At 40.4% G+C, this 20,041-nt stretch overlaps 1 protein-coding gene across 1 annotated transcript in view; it reads left to right on the forward strand.

Annotated features, from left to right (window-relative positions):
- Window positions 1-405: 405 nt before the first annotated feature.
- The window catches only part of klf5l (Kruppel like factor 5 like), a 29,794-nt gene continuing 10,158 nt past the window's right edge, over window positions 406-20,041 (forward strand). The window contains exons 1-3 of the mRNA XM_028596097.1: window positions 406-710; window positions 14,522-15,440; window positions 16,552-16,611. Of these exons, the coding sequence (XP_028451898.1) occupies window positions 570-710; window positions 14,522-15,440; window positions 16,552-16,611 (1,120 nt within the window). The 5' untranslated portion in view covers window positions 406-569. The remainder of the gene's footprint in view (window positions 711-14,521; window positions 15,441-16,551; window positions 16,612-20,041) is intronic.

Consider the following 20,041-nt stretch of genomic DNA (forward strand, 5'->3'; position numbering starts at 1 on the left):
GTCGATTACAATAGGTTTTAACGGTGCACGCGGCCTCAGGTGAACTTTATCAGCATGACTCATTTATTTCCTTCTGTGTAACGGGGATACACAGTATTGCAAAAATGACAAACTCAAGAAAGATGACCAGAAAAAATGTTATGTAGAAATAAAAACACACAGATAGAGAGAGAGAGAGAGAGAGAGAGAGAGAGAGGAGGGGGAGTGTGTGTGTGTGTGTGTGTGTGTGTGTGTGTGTGTGTGTGTGTGTGTGTGTGTGTGTGTGTGTGTGTGTGTGTGTGATGGGCTCTATCTCAGGTGAGTCCCGCCTCCCTACACGCAGCTGATTGGATAACAAGACTCATCCTCTGCTTTCATTGGCTGTGCTGTATGTCAGCCGCAGCCTGCAGGTAGCAGGTCCATACTTGAGCTCAGGTAAAACCTACCTGAGCAACAGAAGAGAGGGAGGGCTGTGGAAAGGTACGTAGCTTTCAGCTTCAATAAGGCGCGTTTATCAGTAATAACTCTTTATGTAGCCTACTTATACCTCAAATTCACAGAAAGATATATTTGTATAAGTAATTATTACAATGTCAGCGAGGGTAGGACTGGCCATGAATCCGCCGCATACGACAGAAGAAAGGGCGGTTTTCACGCAGCTGAAGCCGGTGAGGATGCCGGGAGCGGACGGCGTTGAGGAGGGTTCCGTGTTTGAGGACGTCAAACCCGGGGTGAGAGTCTTCGCCGACCCGCTGAGGAAGGCCTGGCTCCGGGTGAACCGGAAGCCCGGCCTTCCTGGGTTTTTTTAATCACTGTTTATTATTTATTTTACCTTCACTTTCATGTTAACAGACAGTGTGGCTGCAGGTGCTGTTTAGTCGAAATATAAGGTCGTTTTGAGGATACACAAAGCTGCTAATAACCATTGATTTACAGTTCAGCTGCATGTTGTGCAGTGTTGTTATTGTTTTTTACATTTATCAAGCTGCTTTTACCTGTCAAAGGAAACCGCTCACCTGTACAGACAGGCAGGTTAAAGTCCTTCACAGATACCGGACATGTTAGAAAACGCAGGTAAAGTTCACCTGGAAGCTTTAGAGCAACTAGTGGCAGTTCAGCAAACTAGCAAACTTGAATTGTAGTTCTGTAATGTAAGGGAGATTTATTTTAGAAGGCCTATATTTGTTTTTGAAGTTCCTATGAATTTATGTTGTTTTAAAGATTTTATTAACACAGTGGCATTCACACACACTCAAATCACTTATTGCTTGCATTTATTCTAAATATGCTATTTAATTTCATAGGCCTACTGTCACATACAACATTTATGAGAAAGCAACAACAAGCTTGTTATCATTGGTAATTGTTTGAGTGTATTTGCCCACAAAAAACATCTGTTGTGTCGATATAATTGTATTGTGAAGTTATACCCTAAGAATACCCTGCTGGGTTTTTCTACTTTGACTATTACACACATACACACACCACATGGCTTGGTCGGAGAGGAGCTAAAGCCACATGAGGCTGCTTGTTTTCTTAAATTACGATGGCTGCCCCTGCCTCCATGGCCTCTTCTCCATCCATCATCGCATTCCTCTGTAGATCTGTCTCTCCAAGATTATCAGTGAATGCTTGTCGCTCTGATGCCAGAAATGTGCCTGCACATTTCAGAAAGTATGCCTAATCAGTCGCAGAAAATTAATAATACAAAAGTATAAACAACACTCCCTTACCACCTTCTTTTGTTAAACATGATCACAGCAGAGACATGACAGCTGCATTAAAGTTAAATGACTATGAATTGTAGATCGATCCCGCGTGGTCACAACAGAGCGCAAATGGTAACCAGAAGCCTGCCTAAGGTGCTGAGTTTGGCCTCCTTCCAGGTGTTTGGTAAACAGGCGGCAGACCCTGAGACCTGAGTCTAACATTGGATTTGATAGGTTAAAGATATTTGTTCACTTTGCTCTTTTTTATTTTGGCTTTTCTATTCTGGTAGTGCTGATGCATGTGGATATGATGCACGCTTTTTCACACAAAGCATCATGAGTTGAGTAGGCCGGGCGCATGCTGTTGAATATTTTGCATACATAAAATGAAAGCGGTCACAGGCTGTTTTGTACTGACTTTGTTGGCATTGACAACTTGGCAGGTGCGATCATAGAAGCTAACCAACATTTCCTTGCAGCAGTCAAACCTATCTGTTTCTGCATGTCTGTACAATTTGTCTTTTAAGTTAGGTGGGCATTGTGCAGCAGTGTTACTCAGATACTCAATCATTTTGGATCAGGAGTTTGTCTTGTCTTGTATAAGTACCTAGCCACTTTATCATACAACTAGCATAACTTTAGTATTTTTTTATATGTCTTCTATCTACGCACGGTGTGTATAAATTGTCGCTATTATACAATTAAATTGAATAGAATATAGAATACCTCTATTTATTTAATTTTTTTGCTGCTCAAATATTAAATAAACTAAAACAGATATAATAATAGAAATGCACAAAAAGGCAAAGGCCGAAGCCACAGCTTATTATGCCTGCCCTTCTCTCAGCACAACAAAGCTTTTTTTTTTTAGTTATTCTGTCTTCAAGTTTTCTTCCTGTCTTCTGTGTGATGTAAAGACACTGTACCTTCTCTTCAGATACAATAGGTCACAATGACTGTCATACACAGGGAAGAACTCTTTTATAGCCCAAATTAATGGTTTGTGTGCTTGCGGGATTCCATAAATCACAATGTGATGCAGCTGAAGATGAAGATGAGCACAGCAGCACAGGTTTTATCATTGACTTGAGCATCATAAGACAAAACCTTGTCGTGTTTGTGTGACATTCCTCGTCAGCATTGTTGCTTGAAATAAAGCAAGTGGACAACTTACAAGTACATATTTAACATAAAAACATAATGTGATATTACCTGTCTGCAACCACACGGTTTATGTCACTTTTGTTGTTTGCTCTGAGGTTTTCCTCGAGACAAAATATCCAACTGCTTTTTTTCCTCCTGTTTCTGTGCCTGTACCATGCTGTGCTTGATGTTATGCAAAACATGACTGTGTCATGAACAAAGAAGTCATGTTCAGTGAAATAGTTACCCCTCAGGCAAATTAAAGCCAGCCTGAGAGCTTTTACCTGTGCTCTTGATTAATCGTGAATGTGCATGAAGAAAAACAAATTCCTCACAGATCACTTAGGTCGCTCTCTGTCTGTCTTGTTTTTTTTCCACTGTCACTTTCTCACCCACCGTCCATTTCATCCCTCTTTCTTCTCCTCATTTTGTTTCACAGACAGGGTTTCCCTCTCTTGTCTTTTTTTCTCGCTTAATTCTTTTCCTTCTCTGAGACTGAGTCTGTGTGTCATTGTGTTGGGGTTTAAAGAGTGCTTAACTGAGCCGGTGTCGTGACAGCAGTATGTTGCCCGACCTGTCTGAGCATGGCCCTCATCTCCGTGGGCCGCCTCGGGGCAATAGGGAGGATCATAAAGGCCGACCTCATGAGAAAGTCACAGCATCAGTGAAAGGCTCCAGTACTGTTGTCTTCACCCTTTTTTGTCAGCGTTTGTGTATGCCAAAGGATTTCTTTACCTGTCTGTAAATGAACTCAACGATCTTTTGGTATGCGTCTCTTGCACCACAGTTTTTAAAAGTTTGTGAGGAGGCTGTTTAAAGCGGTTCAATCTTGAGAAGATGGAGTAAAATTAAATATAGCACACTTGGAGTCTTGAGCTTTTCTAAGAGTTGTAGTGAAGGGGCTTTCTTTTGAAATATTATGTATTGATATAAACCTAGCACTGACGTTATCACCTCCTTTTAGCTCTGTTATGGCCTGTTATGGTCACCAACTCTTGAAGGAAATATCTGACTTCTAAGCTCCTAAATGCTCCACTATATTGACCAGCTAATCACTAACTTTTATGTCTGCCATGTGGTGCTATGTAGGCAGGTAGTGTATCAGCTATAGGGCTGCATACCGAATTCAATACTTTTTAGGCACCGACCGAAATTAATTTTTTTCAGTTTTGTGTCTTTTGGAAGATTATCATTTTATTTTTAAACTTGTACCTCAGCAGTAATGGCAGAATAAGTAACCGATATGAAACTTATTTCCAGATTCTATTGTCCATAGTATCAAGTATCGAAAAATGCCTCTTCATTCAATACCAAATTTCAGTACCTAAAGGAGTAAATCTCATCCGCGTCAGTGAGCACCATGTTTCTTCCAAGATCTAATAATGCTGGTGATTGGCTGTCTAATGTTACACATCGTAGAGCCATGCAGGAAAAACTCTACGCTACGCACTGAGACGGGCTCACGTAGTAGGAGTTGAAAAATAAATGAAAAGATTTGTGCAGTAATGTGTATTGTTGTAAGTTTTTTTTCTTTTTCTTTTTTTATTAAAATTGGTATCGAAAAAAAGTAATGTTTAGGAATGTAATGTTCACATTACACATAGTCATTTGATCCGATGTTAATAGAAAGATATCAATTAGTGCAGCTTTAAAACCGGAGCAGTAGATGCTTCTCTTGCATAACTCCAATCACTGGTGGAATCACCTGCTTTTAATGAATGAGTTTTTTGTTTAGTGCAGCAAGCAAACAATAGAGCTCTATAGCAGTGGCATTTAACTACACTGGTACTAAATCTGCTTGATGAGTTTGGAGATGTAAGACCAGGGTCATGGTTGAAAGAGGTCAACTTAGAGGTCCAGTATTTGTTCTGTTTGGTCTGTGTTGTTTCTGCGTTGAACAGACATCACCTGGATTGGAAAAAATGTCATACGATGGTGGAACATGTATTAGTTACAGGGCTGCAACTATTATTTCCATTATCGAGCAATGTGTTGATCGGTTTAGTTTGATTACTTTATTAGTCATATAGTCTATGAAACCTCAGAAAACAGTAATAAAATACCCAGCAAAAGTTCCCAGAGTCCATTGTGACGTCTTAAAGATGCCTGTTTGGTCCAAAACTCAAAGATGTTCAATTTCCTATAGTAAAAAAAACCAGTGAAACACATTTTGAAAGCCAAAGACTGCTCATCAAAACATTCTGAAGGCCTAATTTGTGTCTGTCTTTTGGAAGTTTATCCTTTTACTGTTCTTCCAAACGGTGCATATTTTGTTCTGGAATTAAACTGTTCATGTACCTCAGCAGTAATGACAGAATAAGTGACTGATATGAAACTTATTTCCAGATTCTTTTGTTGTTAAATCACCAATGGGTTTCCTGTTAGACGGAGCTTAGACAGGGGAAGTTACAGAGTAACTTCATGGCGTACAGATCAAGAGTCCGTCACAACTAATGATTCCTAAAGATCAATACTCAGATATGGTTTAAATTGGTTTTCAAGTTGTTGTTTTTTTTTGTTTTTTTTTTTACATCCTGGGATTGTACTGGGACCTCACTTTGTTTGAGTTTATGCCTCTGATGTCATGGTTTTAACCAGACTGACCCTCTTCTACATGTTTTCCTGTCATATCAGCCTTCCATTCTGAAATTGTGGTTCATTCTCAGGTCTTTTTTAGATCATTGTTGCCATCCGATGAAATGGTTTTGGTTTGCCTAATAATTTGACTTCCAGAACAACACATACGGCTGCTTTGCATATGAGCAGGTGTCTGCTGACATTGAGTCTCAGCTCGTAGAATCCCACACTGATTGGTGATGGGTTAGGGAAGGAAGATTGAGCTAATTTAGGCTTTTTTGTCTTTATTTTGTGGACACTGGGTTAGAGGCAAAAGGACAGTTCCAGTTTCTAATGAAGGAACTTGGGTTGGTCTCTCTTTTTGATGGTATCATTGATTTGGTATTGAAGAAATACAACAAACTATTGCTTTAAGCTGTTCATCAATACATAAAAACTGGATAAACCAACAAACTTACTCAATTTTTCTGCATATTACCTCACATCCTTCCAGACACGAACCTGACTTTTAAATAAGTCCTATAATCCTCAGAACCACGAAAACACCTTTTAGTAAAACAAAAAAAATGATGGCTTTTGTGCACATTAAGTTATTTTTTCCGCAGCTTTTTCTGCGGTTTTATACAGCTGTGATGGATCTGCATGATGTTGGCAAAAAATGTCATTACTGGCTGATGAACAAGCATTTATTATATCCGCATTATACATATACAGACCCATAAAGCAGACCATGATAGTTTGATCCTCCTGCAAAGTGTCACACCAGCACATCAAGCAGATGTTTATCATTTGACTCATGCTGTTCTCTGTTAGAAACAGTCTGCTGATGTCATCTGTACCCATCCTGCTCGGCTGTGTATGTGTACAAGACAACTCACGCAGCCCGCGGACGGTCCATTCTGCTGTTCCCTAATGCCTGTGGTCGGCAAACTCATCTACTGAAAGCTGCAAAATCTCTTTTAATGACTAGCACTGTTAACCCTTCACTTGTCTGGACAAACATTAGAAATTGCTCCGGTGAATAAAAACAAAAGGTGAAATCATTTTGTGGTGAGACGAGAAATCTTTCAGTGTCTCTAAACATTTAGTTACATACAGGAAGTGGATGTTCGTCCACATCGTCCCAAGAAAGTGCCACATTGTCTTTATTCCAGTTTCTTTAGGCAGTTTGAACTCCTTAGAATGTAAAGTAATGCGATTGTACATATATCCTTATGCACAGTGATTATTAGTAAGTATCTTGTGACATTTGAAATCAAAATACCAGTAGAGGAACTTTAACACCCCACCGCCCTCTTACTGCATTTGAGAAGGACCTTTTCTGTCTTTTGGGACAATATAGAACAAAGAGTGACAAGAAATAGAATGACGCAAGAGAGAGGTTATTGTTTGGACAACCCTGACTATAAGGAAGTTGCAGTTCAGTTCCAAAGAGTTCTGTCCCAAAATTATTTGTGTTTACACTATAATTAATGGCAAAGAAGAGCTTTTGAGACTGAGTTAGAGAGTGGTGTTGGTTCATGTTTCAGCTCATTGTGATTTAAAGGGCTGGAGCTAAGATGCTCCATTAAAAAAAAAAAAAAAAAAAAAATCAAGACATCGAACAAAGTTTGCTGAGAAATTTCTGTCCACTATCGGCCAACACAAGTATTTTGGAACGTGGGATTACTGTTAACCATGAAAACACCTATACACTCATACATAAATATTATATAGTATAAACCGTGTTAACACCAAGCCGTTCAGTTTGTTACACATTAGAATCATTATTTTTTCACATTTCCATTAGCAAAAGTTGTGGATAGTATTTGATACTATTTTTGGTACCACCTCAGTTGAGGTTCTAAGCAAGCAAGCTGAGCCGATACTAGAAGGTTAAGTTAACACACTGCACTGATTGGTCATTGAGAACTGTCACTAGCATCACACAAGACATCCAGCACAAACCCGTCATTTTTAAATAACCAAGCTACCGATAATAGCGATCCCAATTTTTTTTTTTATTCACCCGACCCAGATTTTTTTAAATGGCAGCCTGCAAAACTATGGCGTACAGTACACTATACAATTGACGAAGTGAGTACATTTCTCTGTTTGGTTACCGGTGAAAGGATGCACCGAGTGTTGCGTTGAAGATGATGTCATGGCAGTTTCGTGCGGCGGCGCTATGGTGATTAGCTGAGAATACCCCCTACATTGAGGGGATACTATCCGCGGTGGAAAATGAAAAGAGAGTTTGGTTTTTGCACTTAAGTATAATAGAAGTAGCAAATGAACACATGTTTAACATTGAAGTATAACACATCTTTTTAGTTTACCAGACTTTCCCAGAAGAGTTAAAGTGGATTTTGGCCATCCAGCAATTAACTCTTACTCTTTACTCTTCGCTGTCCTGTGAAGCCAATGCAAGCCTCCATATCTCTTCTTCCATCAGCGGCCATAAAACATTCACCACAGTTTCAAAGGTTTCGTTTTTGCTCCGATGACCCTGTCATGATTTCTGCTCTGTTGATTCACAGCGTGCAGACCGGGGGGCCCCTGACACTATCAGTTCTGTTTTTTTTTTTTTTTTTTTTTTATGGAGATCCAAAGGCGAATGGCCACCATTTTTCTGCATTCCTCAGAGCCATAAAGGCAAACTGGAGTGCAGACGCAGCCATTTGTTTTGTAATTAGCAAGGGAAAATGTCTGATCAAGATGGCAGACCAGTCTTTTAGGTCAGAGAAAGAGGAGAGGGGTCAAAGGGTTGTTTTCTGTATTAGGATAATTGCTTCATTATGAGGCTGAAATGGGTAGATGTGGTTTAACCATCTGTTGAGGAGTTTATAGACATCTGATTTTATTAACAGATTTAGTTCCACCAGCCAATTAATTTGTTGAATGTGGGAAGAGACAGGTTGGTTCTTTGACAGGTGGGGAAGTGGCAAGTGTGGGAAATTACAGAGATGCCGGTTGACCCTTGTGATTACATTTGGGTTAGTTATGGCATCAGTGAACGTCATGTCTGCTTTTTTTATTCAGGCTGTTGTGTAGTAACAATGTGCAGAAAATCATATCAGCTGCACTCAACAATAATATAACCGTCAGCAAAAGCAGACAAGATATTCAGTGTGGTGGATTACTGTCCCACGCAAGAGTCTCTGCGAGTTGTTTTTCAGACTATTGGGGCACTGAATGGAAACTAGTGTCTGTAAGCCAAACAAAAACAATATACGATATGACTGCTGAAATAGATTCTCTGTGCAGTAAATGGGGCTAAAACATGAAGGTTCTGATGGATGTCATATTGGCTGGACGTGTGGAAACTCCCACTCCATCCCATAAACCTGAACCGAAGGTAAGATAAGACACTGTTTATCAGGCAGAAGGATTCATAGCAGAGCAGTTGTACATGTTCTCCAATTATTAACTAAGTCATGGCCTGAAGATATCCTACATGTTTACCACATAAAATGATACAAAGACGTTTTGAATTGTAGTTCATCAACTAGTTTACTTTAAGGTTGCCGAGCCTCTTGTGTAATGTTTCGGGGACTGTTAACATTACTAACAAGGCTCTTTTTAAAATTACTTAAAAGACAAACACCCAAATACACACCCACACCTTTTTATTGAAAATGGCAGGGTTTGCCTATAGCTGTGCTATAAAGCTAGTGTCTTTTTATAAATGCATCAAATACAAAATGTGGTGCTGTTAGACCATCATTTTTAGGAGATTTTTTGTGGATTTCTTTAATTTTGGGAGGAGCTGCTACTTCATCTCATAGCCAAACATAAATTGAGCTAAGCCAGGCTAACCAGTTAGCACATCTTTGAACTGCATACAGACATAAATAAGGGTGTCCATAAGTTTGTTTGAGGTTTAAACTTCAAAACAACTTAAAAATCTAAACTTTTGGTGCAATACAGCACCCGACTCGCTGATAAGGAAACTGCGGCAGCATCCTCTGTTGGTAACATCGACCTTTCTCTGCACAATGTCGTTTTTCCATGAACCGCACAGAAAATATAAATATACATTATCTAAATATAATAGGCTAAATAGGGAAACGTCAATAGCGAGAAAAGACACCAAGCATTTCAGAGAGCGGAGGTTGACAGCGAGAGGGATCAACAGCAGGCCAGCAGGGGAAGTGACCAAGGGCACCCAAGGGTTACAGCTGCCAGCAGCACAGGGCCTGTTTGTGTCCTGTCCTGAAAGGCACACAGGAGCTCTCAGTGGGAAAGAAACAGAGAGCCTGTTTTTATTTTCTTTTTTTTTCATCAGTAAATACCCAACACTTTAATTTCACCGAGGGCTCAGATTGCTGATGACAAGGCGGTGTGAGTTCAACAGTGACGAAAGATTTATCAGCTCTACGCACACAGATGAATAAACACACAGACACACGTATTTACACAGACACTTAAGCATACACATATACAACTAATGTAAAAACATACAGGGCTTGACATTAACTTTCTGAGGCACTTGTCCTTTGGACAAGTACATTTACGTTTCACTATCTATGCACAAAAGTCACTTGTCCGGGTAAAGATTTATCATTTTATTTATTTATTTTAATTATTTCTTTGTGTGTGTTTTGCTAATGCAGAATTCGATCAAACCGTTGAAGGCATCCAAACACTATGAATATTAATAAAATTAATTTGAAACCGTAGAAACAAATGTGTCCTGTATTGGTAAAATAGACGTAATGAGTGGCACATAACATGAAGTAACATGGCATTTTATTTTGTTTGAGTTTTAACTTGTCCAGTTGGGCAAGTAAATTTCTCTTCCACTTGCCCTACAAAAAAATCCATTCCTGGACAAGCCTTAATGTCGAGCCCTGCACAGAGACACATGCATATGCAATACCCCCAAAAAAAGCACTGGATGTTTTTGCTGTTTCTACTGAATACCATTTGAAAAATATTTTTTGCTTGGTTTTCAAACTATAACTGTATACTATAACCATAACTATATACTGACAACTGATATTATGGTTACCCGTTTACAGTAATACAGACTGAACTGAATATGCATTAATAATTAAAACTCTGAAAAGCCTACAATTATTTAGTCGACAATAAAAGCAGAAAAGAAAATTTCAAGACCACATTAAAACACATCATGTGACATCCTACAGACAAATATACACTTACTGTGTGTGTCCGTGTGTGTGTGTGTGTCCGTTGACAGCGCTGACAGTGCTGGCACTTGAAGCAGTGCTGCAGAATAACAGTGTTGAAACAGGCCTTCTCTGCTGCTTTGTGCCTCCTGTTCAGCGTCTGAACACGACCTCGAACACATCAGCACCTCGTTAGGTCATTTGTCCCAAATCGTTTGATTCAGTCCACAGTGTACACTCTGGGTTACGGTTCTGTATGGGTTGCAGTTCACACAGTTCACCTCCCATTGATAGTTCCAGAAACTCAATGTGGTTCTTAATAGCACAAAATGTACAGAAAGGTATTCAGGTTAGTTAGTATAAGCTGCATAGATTTGATGATCTGCCTCCTTTTTTCTCCCATTTGATCAGTGGTGGAATGTAACTAAGTGCATTTACTCAAGTACGCTACCTTAAGTACAAATTGGATGTACTTGTACTTTACTGAAGTCTTTTCTTTTCATGCCACTTTTTTCTTCTACTCTACTACATTTCAGAGAGAAATATTGTACTTTTTACTCCACTACATTAATCTGACAGTTCTAGTTACTACTTTACAAATTAAGATTTATGCACACAAGACATGTAGTTTATAAAATATGATGTTTTCATTATAAAATAAACTACCCATCAATAGGCCTACAAGTACAGCTGAAATGATTAGCGAATTAAATACGGAGTTAAAGGACAATTCCGGAGCAAAACAAACCTAGGGGTTAATAACAGATGTGTACCCACTCTGTCGTTCTCTGGGACATGATTTATATATATATATTTCATGTAGTTTGCCCCACTGGACAAACTACAAATACATTTGATTAGCATGAAGTCATTAGCAGCAGCAAAATGTTCATAGAATGTGGTTCTTTGAATTCTGCAAGTTTGTGTGCAGCTTCCTGATCCACAGTTAATTTGAATCCATTCTGATTTCCCCATCAGATTAGCTGCCCTCATTCATGCTTCAGTTTCATAATTAACTCACTTTTCTCTCTCTCTTTGTTCTCTCATTTCCTTCTTCTACTCTTTTTTTATTGCTGTCCCTCCTCCCCTCCTTCATTCTTTCTTCAGCGCTGTGTATCTGTTGTCACTCTGAGGATCAGATTTGTCTGGCAGGTCTATTTTTACCTGACCGTGTTTAAGATTTGCTATGTCTTTCTCATGCCTTCAGCCTTTATTTTGGTTGTGTGTGTGTGTGTGTGTGTGTGTGTGTGTGTGTGTGTGTGTGTGTGTGTGTGTGTGTGTGTGTGTGTGTGTGTGTGTGTGTGTGTGTGTGTGTGTGTGTGTGTGTGTGTGTGTGTGTGTGTGTGTGTGTGTGTGTGTGTGTGTGTGTGTGTGTGTGTGTGTGTGTGTGTGTGTGTGTGTGTGTGTGTGGTCTCTGCAGCACAGATTCTGAACGTAACGGCCTGTGCACCTCTAAAGGAGTGACTCTCCGCTTCATGAAGTCTGAATGACACACACACCAGTTAATCAGGATTTAGATCAGATAATGGCTTTTTTTTTGATATATTGTCAGTTCTGTTTAGTGCGTGGAAATACCAGTGAAAAGGGCACGTAAATACAGATTTGTTTTTAAGTCTAGCCCGAAGTTGCAATAGCACATTTTACAAGAGGTTTTAGTCAGCCACTATTAATCAATTTTAAATCTTTGAGTTGGTTAAAAAACAAAAGTCTTCTCTTTTTTTGCTGTTGAATACGACCAAAAGAGTGGTGCATCTGTCTTTATAAACAATCTAGGTTATTAATCACATAATTTTCTTTCTTTACTCTAATTGACTGACAACCAGGCAGGATGACAGAATTAGAAATGAGGAAATTGGAGAGAGATACTCACCTGCAGCAACCAAATGACAATCAGGTCAAATTTCCTAAGCTCGCAGTTTTAAAATGAAACACATCTCCTGTGGCTTAAATCTGTTTCTGCATTATGATTCTTCAAAGGTTCCGTTCTCTCCCTTTTCCCTTTTCTTTACTTGACATGTATTGCATTGCAGCTTTACACGTCTTGTGTCTTGATTGCATCTTTATCTCTTTATTCCAAATGAAATGCAAATGTACACACACCACTTCCTGTGTCAAGCAACAAGCAACAGTTGGACTATGCAATCTTAAATTAGTAAAGGGAAAAGCCTTTAACTGTTTAGGTAGTCATTTTTTTGCGACTCCAAAACTTACCTAAAGATCAGCTGATGAATGCCGTTTAAAAAAAAAAAAAAAAAAAAAAAGAGCATTAACATCAATAGCTCTTCATTGTTTGCTTTTATGACTCAACTATTTGTAGATCGTAATTCCAACCTAACGCAATAACAGTTCACTGATTAATACATCTCCAAACATGCAGCAGGTGCTTACTAGTGGAACATATTGCAGCCCTTAAGCTGTCGATTTTGTCAGGACAGTTAGCTCCACTAGGAAACAGGAATGTGAGCTATGATGGAGGGCAGGATGGTGAAGGGATGGAGGAGTAAATCTTTTTATATATATATATACCTCATCTACACGGACGCAGCAGTTCCCATTTTTGCAAACCATACATAATTACAAAGAAAAATATTACTGAAAATGTGCTTCAGGTGTTTGGATAGATTAGGAGGCACTTTACAGTACAGTCCTCAAAAAGTCGCAGCATTCTTTGTGGCTTGTTGTGTTTTACACATTTCCATGAATCATGGATGTGTTGATGACATAAATGAGGAAATATTAGAGGACTTAAGGAGACGTGATGTTGAACTACGGTGAGATTGGACACTCCGGCGGATTCTGGTCCGGGAGTGGCAATGCGCGATGCGCTCCTGGTGGAGCGGGTGGACGGAGATGGAGTGGGGGGAGGAGGAAGGGGCACAACAGGAGCAGGTGGTGCGTTTGGAGGCCCACGCTCCATGGCTGCAGCAATCCTCTCCAGACTTGAGGAGATGCGCCTGAGAGGCCGCGGCAACATCACCACCCGGACAAGACGGGCATTTATTACTTTGCTGCATCTCGGACAGCTCCCGTTGGCGTGCGCCAGGCAAATCCGCCGTCATAATAGCAATCCGCCATGGGACAAGAGCGCCTGCTCTTAAAGGGAATGTGAGATGACGCTCTGATTGGTTTATTGCACGTTACGCCCAAACCACACCTAACTACTTCAGGCCAACCCATTTTAGATTTGCGTCGGGCGCAAGAGTCATTTATCCTGCCGGTATAATAGCAACAGAGCCCAAGATTCGCCCACAAAGCTACTTGAGTTTCACGTTTGATACTTGGGTTTCAGATCGTTAAAATAGGGACCTGTGTGTGTGTGTGTGTGTGTGTGTGTGTGTGTGTGTGTGTGTCTATTTATCTTTCTTAACTGTGGATTGGGTGGAACTGAGCCATGTCTCAGCCACCTTATCACTATCTGCAGCCCATTAATCTCACAAAATAATTACAGCCATTAAACAAATACTCCAACCAAATACTTCACCTAAAGGGAGCTGCTGCTGCTGCTGTGGATGTGTCCAGTGTTTGGCAGTGATGGTGCAGCATTTTATATAGTGATTGTTCTGTATTGAAAAGAGTGTCATGTTTTCGAGCTTTATTCTCTTAACTTGCCGTTTGGCACCAATCAACATTTAAAAAATACATACAGGGAGAGGAAAAATTCGGACTTGGATACAGACATTGACATAGAATAGACTAGGATTTATGAGTTTGAACAGCCACAATCCAGAACACACCTCAGTGTTCATGAACTAGTTGGCTCGGGTGTTCTGTTTACATGGCAATGAGCTCACCTCTGACCACTGACTGAAACCCGGTTCATTCTCTGGTGTAAAGCAAAATGCATGGAAAAGAATTTGGGACATCACTTACAGTTTGTAGAGAATAACTAGTTATACACCCAGTCCCAAGGAATTTGCAATAAACATTGTAGTAAATTACAATTTCATTACACATGTTGAACTCTTCCTTAAACCTTCTCTCTTCTTTGTTTCTTTTCAGATTCGATTAGAGTTGGACAAATATCTCCCCCAGGTCAACAGTCCTCTCTTGAGTAACTTGATTGACACTGTTGACAAGAAATACAGACGAGATAGCGCCTCTGTGGTTGACGAGTTCTTCTCAGAGGACAAAACTGCTGCCCCTTACAGCCTCAACATCAACGTCATCCTTCCCAGCACCACACACCTCCGCACAGGCCTCTACCGGGCCAACCCCAGGACTCTCACGGCGCAGCAGATCAAGATAGAGCCCGGGCTGGAGGTGCCCTGCTCCGTCCCCACCCAGGCCCTGCCGGACTTCACCTCTGTCTTCAGCGTGCCGCCTGTAGTCAACAACGTTTTCATCAAACCAGAGATGAGCTCTGGAGGAGTGGTAACTGGGGCCGCAGGGTCCCAGCACCAGCAGCAGCACCAGCAGCCAAATTTGGATACAGAGCTTCACATTGGACCTCCGGCCCCCCAGTCGCAGGTCTATGCCCACGTGCCCATCACCAGCTGTGCTGACCTCACCATGACTCTGTCCCATGCCAGCCCGTCGGCACATGCATCCACGAGTGGCAGAACCATGCTGAATCTCGGCAACGGCAACTACATGATGGCTGAGCACCAACTACCCCAGCACCATGGTTACTACCAAGCCTCTCCGACCAACTCATCCCAGCACACAGCGCCCCACAGCCTGCCACCCTCACCCCCAAACTCTCAGCCAGGGAGCCCAGACGGTCAGGCAGAACTGCTCAGCTTATCACCCCAACTTCAGCCTCCATACCTGCAGAGTATGGGAGGGATAAAAGTGACGGGGTTGTCCCCGCATGCCATGCTGATGACACACGGCCAGGGTGTCCTGACAGGTCCCAAATACAACAGGCGGAACAACCCAGAGCTGGAGAAGAGGAGGATCCACTTCTGTGACTACCCAGGTCTGTGTTTTATTTGCATGTAACTTTACATCACAGTAAAACATGTTTGTCTTAATTTAAGAATAATGTTTCAATGAGTGAGATTAAAATTCTCCCCTGGGGGCAAGACACATCTTTGGTTTTAACAGTTCTACTTTTTTTAAAGGATTTTAGACTTCTAACAATGTCTTCAAACTAAACAGATTATTCTACCAGTTGCAAGACCGCGTCACTGAAATTAAAGCTTCATTGGCAGCATCTTTTCATTTACATGCTTACAGGCCAGTATCAAATGCCTTCTCTACACATTATCAGCAGCAGAATCCATTTGTGCGAGTAAAAGGTAAAAATGCCAAACCTCGTAATTTGAAAGCAACCGAAGATGGATGAAAAGGGCATTTCATGCACACAAACCCTTCTTGATTGTCAGGTTCTTACCTTGTAGCTTTCCTGCTACATGGCACAGGTTGGTGACGCCACACTTTGTGCACCTTGCAGTGAGCACGGCATGTACCGCTGATCACATGTAGAGCGACTCGGGCAACATACAAAACAGTTTGCACTCAAATATCTGCCCATACGCACAAAGAGAAAATATTTAAGCGCTACTACTGTATACTTTTATTTTTAACACAATACGCATAATCAGAAGCTGGAGCCCTGTAAGATTTCCTGGGCTTTCTTAACAGTTTGCTACACAAGTAACACATGAAAACAAGTTTCAACATAACCACTCCAACAAGTTGGTTCAAATTGCTCTCTACCAATGTCACTGTTATGTAAATAAACTTCACTCCCAAAGCAAAAAGCACAAATGTGAATCTGTCAGTAATACAATGCCTCTCTCTTACATGTTGCAAACAGAAACCAGGTTGCTAGCATTCTTGATAACACACTGCAAAAACATTGATCTCAATAAGTCATTTAGTCTATTATTCAGCCTTCAAGATTTTGATTAATTGGGAGTGTTTTGCTGTTCCTGTGTTGTCTCACTGGGTCATGGATGAAAAACAACTCAAGAAATGGCACATTTTCATCCTTGGATAACAGCTTTATGGCCAAGGTAAACTTTGCGTGAGCACATTTCTGCTGTCAGCCTGGCTCATGATCTCTCTCTGTGATTTCTTTTCAGGCTGCTCCAAAGTTTACACAAAGAGCTCTCACCTGAAGGCACACCAAAGGACGCACACAGGTGAGAAAACTATTCTCTGGGGGGTTAACTTGAATTAGACGGACAGGAGCTACATTTGAGCGTTTCTTTGCCATGAAATATAATTGCACTTTACTGCCCGCTATCAGTTTTCTGATGGCTAAATCCATAGACTGTATCAAATATGGACATAGTTTCCGTGAAGGTACCCATAGGTTTGTTCTGAAAAGCCAAAATGAAGCTCAAAGTGGGCGGCTCCCAGTGGCTCCAGCTGTCGCCATCTTGGCAGTGTCTGATGTTGCCTAAGGACACTAATTTAGCGTGAATGGATCTGTGGCGGGCCTTCAGTCTCCTGTGATGGCAAACATCTGTCACTCAAAGGGGCACCCCCTTAATTATGCATAATTTTAAGCCTGGATATAATTTAAATGGGTGGGTTATAAAAAAAAAAAAAAAAAACTGTACAGTTATCTCAAGGAGAAAGTTAACTATAGAGACCAAAACTGTTTGTACCACGCTGTTAACATGTTGATTTCTGCTTTAAAGTTGGGCAGTTTAATTTAGGAGTCCATGGGGATTGACTCGCTTTTAAAGCCAGTCTAAAGTGGTCATTTAAGGAACTGCATTTTTCGCCACTTCTGTGTTGCCTTCATTTGTCAGCACCAGAAGTTGCCGCTTGGGAAAATCTGAATGGTCCAACTACTACTTTATATGCATACAGTTTAGTCACAGACAATTTAGTTAAATCGCCATTTTTATCAAAATTGGTATGATTGGATGGGTTATGGGGCAGCTAGTGGCCAAGTTACTGATGAATAAGCTTCTAATGGTGAAGCAGAAATTCTTCCTGAATTAACACAATAATCCATTCAACACAGTAGAGAATTATTATTATTATGGCTGATTTAGGTCTTATTCACCTACCCCTTCTTGCAAAAGATGACTAGATTTTCTGACCACAGATTCAGTCACTGACTGCCTGTCTGATTGAAAATAGTACAAAATACAACTTTATATTCTTTAATGTAAAAAAAAAAAAATGGCTTTCTCTTTTTGGCTTATAAAATTCACATCTGTGTGCTGCCCTGTGAAATCACATTTATTCACTGTCTGTCTAGATATCCTAACTAATCCTCGGATTCAAACCAGCAACAGTCACAGTCTTACCACTGTAACCGTTAAGCTCAGCGCTTAGGAGGCTTCAGCTTATTTATTTGTATGTTGCATATTTTGTCCCATCGCCAGTTTCAATACACCCAGTAACTTTAATAGAGATGAAGAACATAATGAAGAGGAAAAGCAACGTAGAAGCAACACTAGTTTGCTCAGGAGTCTTTGTTTTTTCTCCGTCATGTTTATACATGCTCATACCTGTCCTCCGAGCTTCCCCAGAAAGAGAGAACAAAGAAGCGAGGGAGGAGGCTAAGGATGAAGGGAAGAGGGAAAAAAAAAGAGGGAAGACGTGTTCTTAAAACGAAGGCCAAACCAGTTACTCCTGCTTTTCAGTCCCTTTTCTAAGGATGGAGGAGGAGGAGGAAGGTGGGGGGTTTGCAGAATGGGGGAAGGCTAGTTTCGATGTGTTTCCCTTCTGTAAGATGAAACCTGTAGATTCCCAGGTACCTCAGACCTGGATTTTGGAGATTTACTCATGCGATAAAAGCCGCAAGCTCCAGTGTGACAACAGTGAAAGACCGATCACATGAATGAATGTGCAAATAGAAACAGATCTCTCTATGGTCATAAATAGATAAGATCAAACTTAATGGATCCCAGTAGGGAAGGTGGGCTGTTGCAAAAGGATACAGCAGCACAAAAGACAAAGACTGTAAAATATGCAGTGAGAATAGTTAACAAAACGATAAAGTAAAGCAGTAAGAGAGTAGAAAAAGAGAAGTATGCTGTTGACAATTTCAATGCAAATGTAAACTGTAAAGGAAATGTCATGTATGGATCATACTGGACATTTGCATTCTTAAGTTTACCAGCATACCAAGTGGCTGCTACACTGTTACCATGGTCATCTAAGTTTAAATAATAATCTTTTGTTAAAATGAAAACTTTCAGTATTTTATACAGTACAGTCTCCAGTAGCCAGTATAACATGGTCAGATTAACGCTCTCACTGTCACTGTATCACTTTGATATTTTATAATATTGCTTTGAAATACCATGTTGTCAATAGCTGAATCATCTGTGGTTGCCTATCAATGCACAGCTGCAAAACAATGATTCTATTTTTTTGTGGTTCTTTTTGCTGGACTTTAACACAATGTGGCAATGAATGTCGGCAAGTGAATCTTCCTGACTGACTGACCAACACATCGTTAAGATGAGCATGTGCAACAATTTCAAGGCGATCCAATTGGCTCCCAACTTTTTTGGATTTTGGTCCCTCAAAACAAAGCAATGCCTTACTGTGACCACTTGTCCCAGGTTAATGGTCTGCAGGTTGTGTTCAGGTCGAGAGGTTACTCCTTCTCAGATTGCTTTATTTGAATCATTTTACAGGCCTGATAAGGTCAAGTTCAGTTTCAGTTATTCACACGAAAAAAGCAACAATTAAAGCAACAATTAGTTCTTTCTTCCTTTCCCATCCTGTGACCCATCTCCCAACCCCCTTCAGTGGGTCGTGACCCTTAGTTCTGGACCTACTGCAATAAGACGCACTTAAAATCACCTCAGTGTTGATAACTTAGCAACTGTATTTCTAGAATTGGCAGCTTTTACGACTACAATAAACAGCCAAGTAACGTCCCCTTGAATAAAGTAGTTTACACTCAGCAGTCCCTTCTGCCATGTAACAGACTGCCGCGTATCAAGGAAAAATAAATGCCCTGGTTTACTCATTCTGGTCACTTGGTGAATATCACAATCAGGCTTTACTTGTAAGGCAAAACCAGACTGGCATAGATATTCAGTCACATACTGTCTCTTCTCTCATTACTGTCTCTACAAATCCAGCATAAATATAGTGATATGTATGAATATTATCTGCCATCACTGTAAATTGCAAAAACCCTAAATGTGTTCATCTTTTATCTGTCAAACACTATTGTTAAGGGTAGGGTTATTCTGCATTCTGCATCTTCTTAACTGTGGAGTGCCTCAAGGCTCTTGCCTAGGTCCTCTTTATTTTTAATATGTGCTTCCTTCAGGACAAATTACCTTAACTGTGTAATGCCTCAAGGCTCTGTCATAGGTCCTCTTTATATATGTATGTATGTATGTATGTATGTACAGTGTTTCCTCTAGGATTTTTTTTAGCAGTGGGGGCAGATCTGTTGGACCCCCCCCCCCAAATGTTTTACGTATTAAACAGAACTGACACTTCGCTGCAACACAAACAAATATATTTATTCACCTCTATTCACACACATCGAGGCATATTTTGATTTCGTTTTGATTGAACTGTATTTTTGAGGAACTGTAGGTCTACAAAATGAATTTTACAAGAAATTCTTCATAGAGAAAC

This window comes from Perca flavescens, chromosome 13, assembly GCF_004354835.1.
Source record: "Perca flavescens isolate YP-PL-M2 chromosome 13, PFLA_1.0, whole genome shotgun sequence".
Lineage (NCBI taxonomy): Eukaryota > Metazoa > Chordata > Actinopteri > Perciformes > Percidae > Perca > Perca flavescens.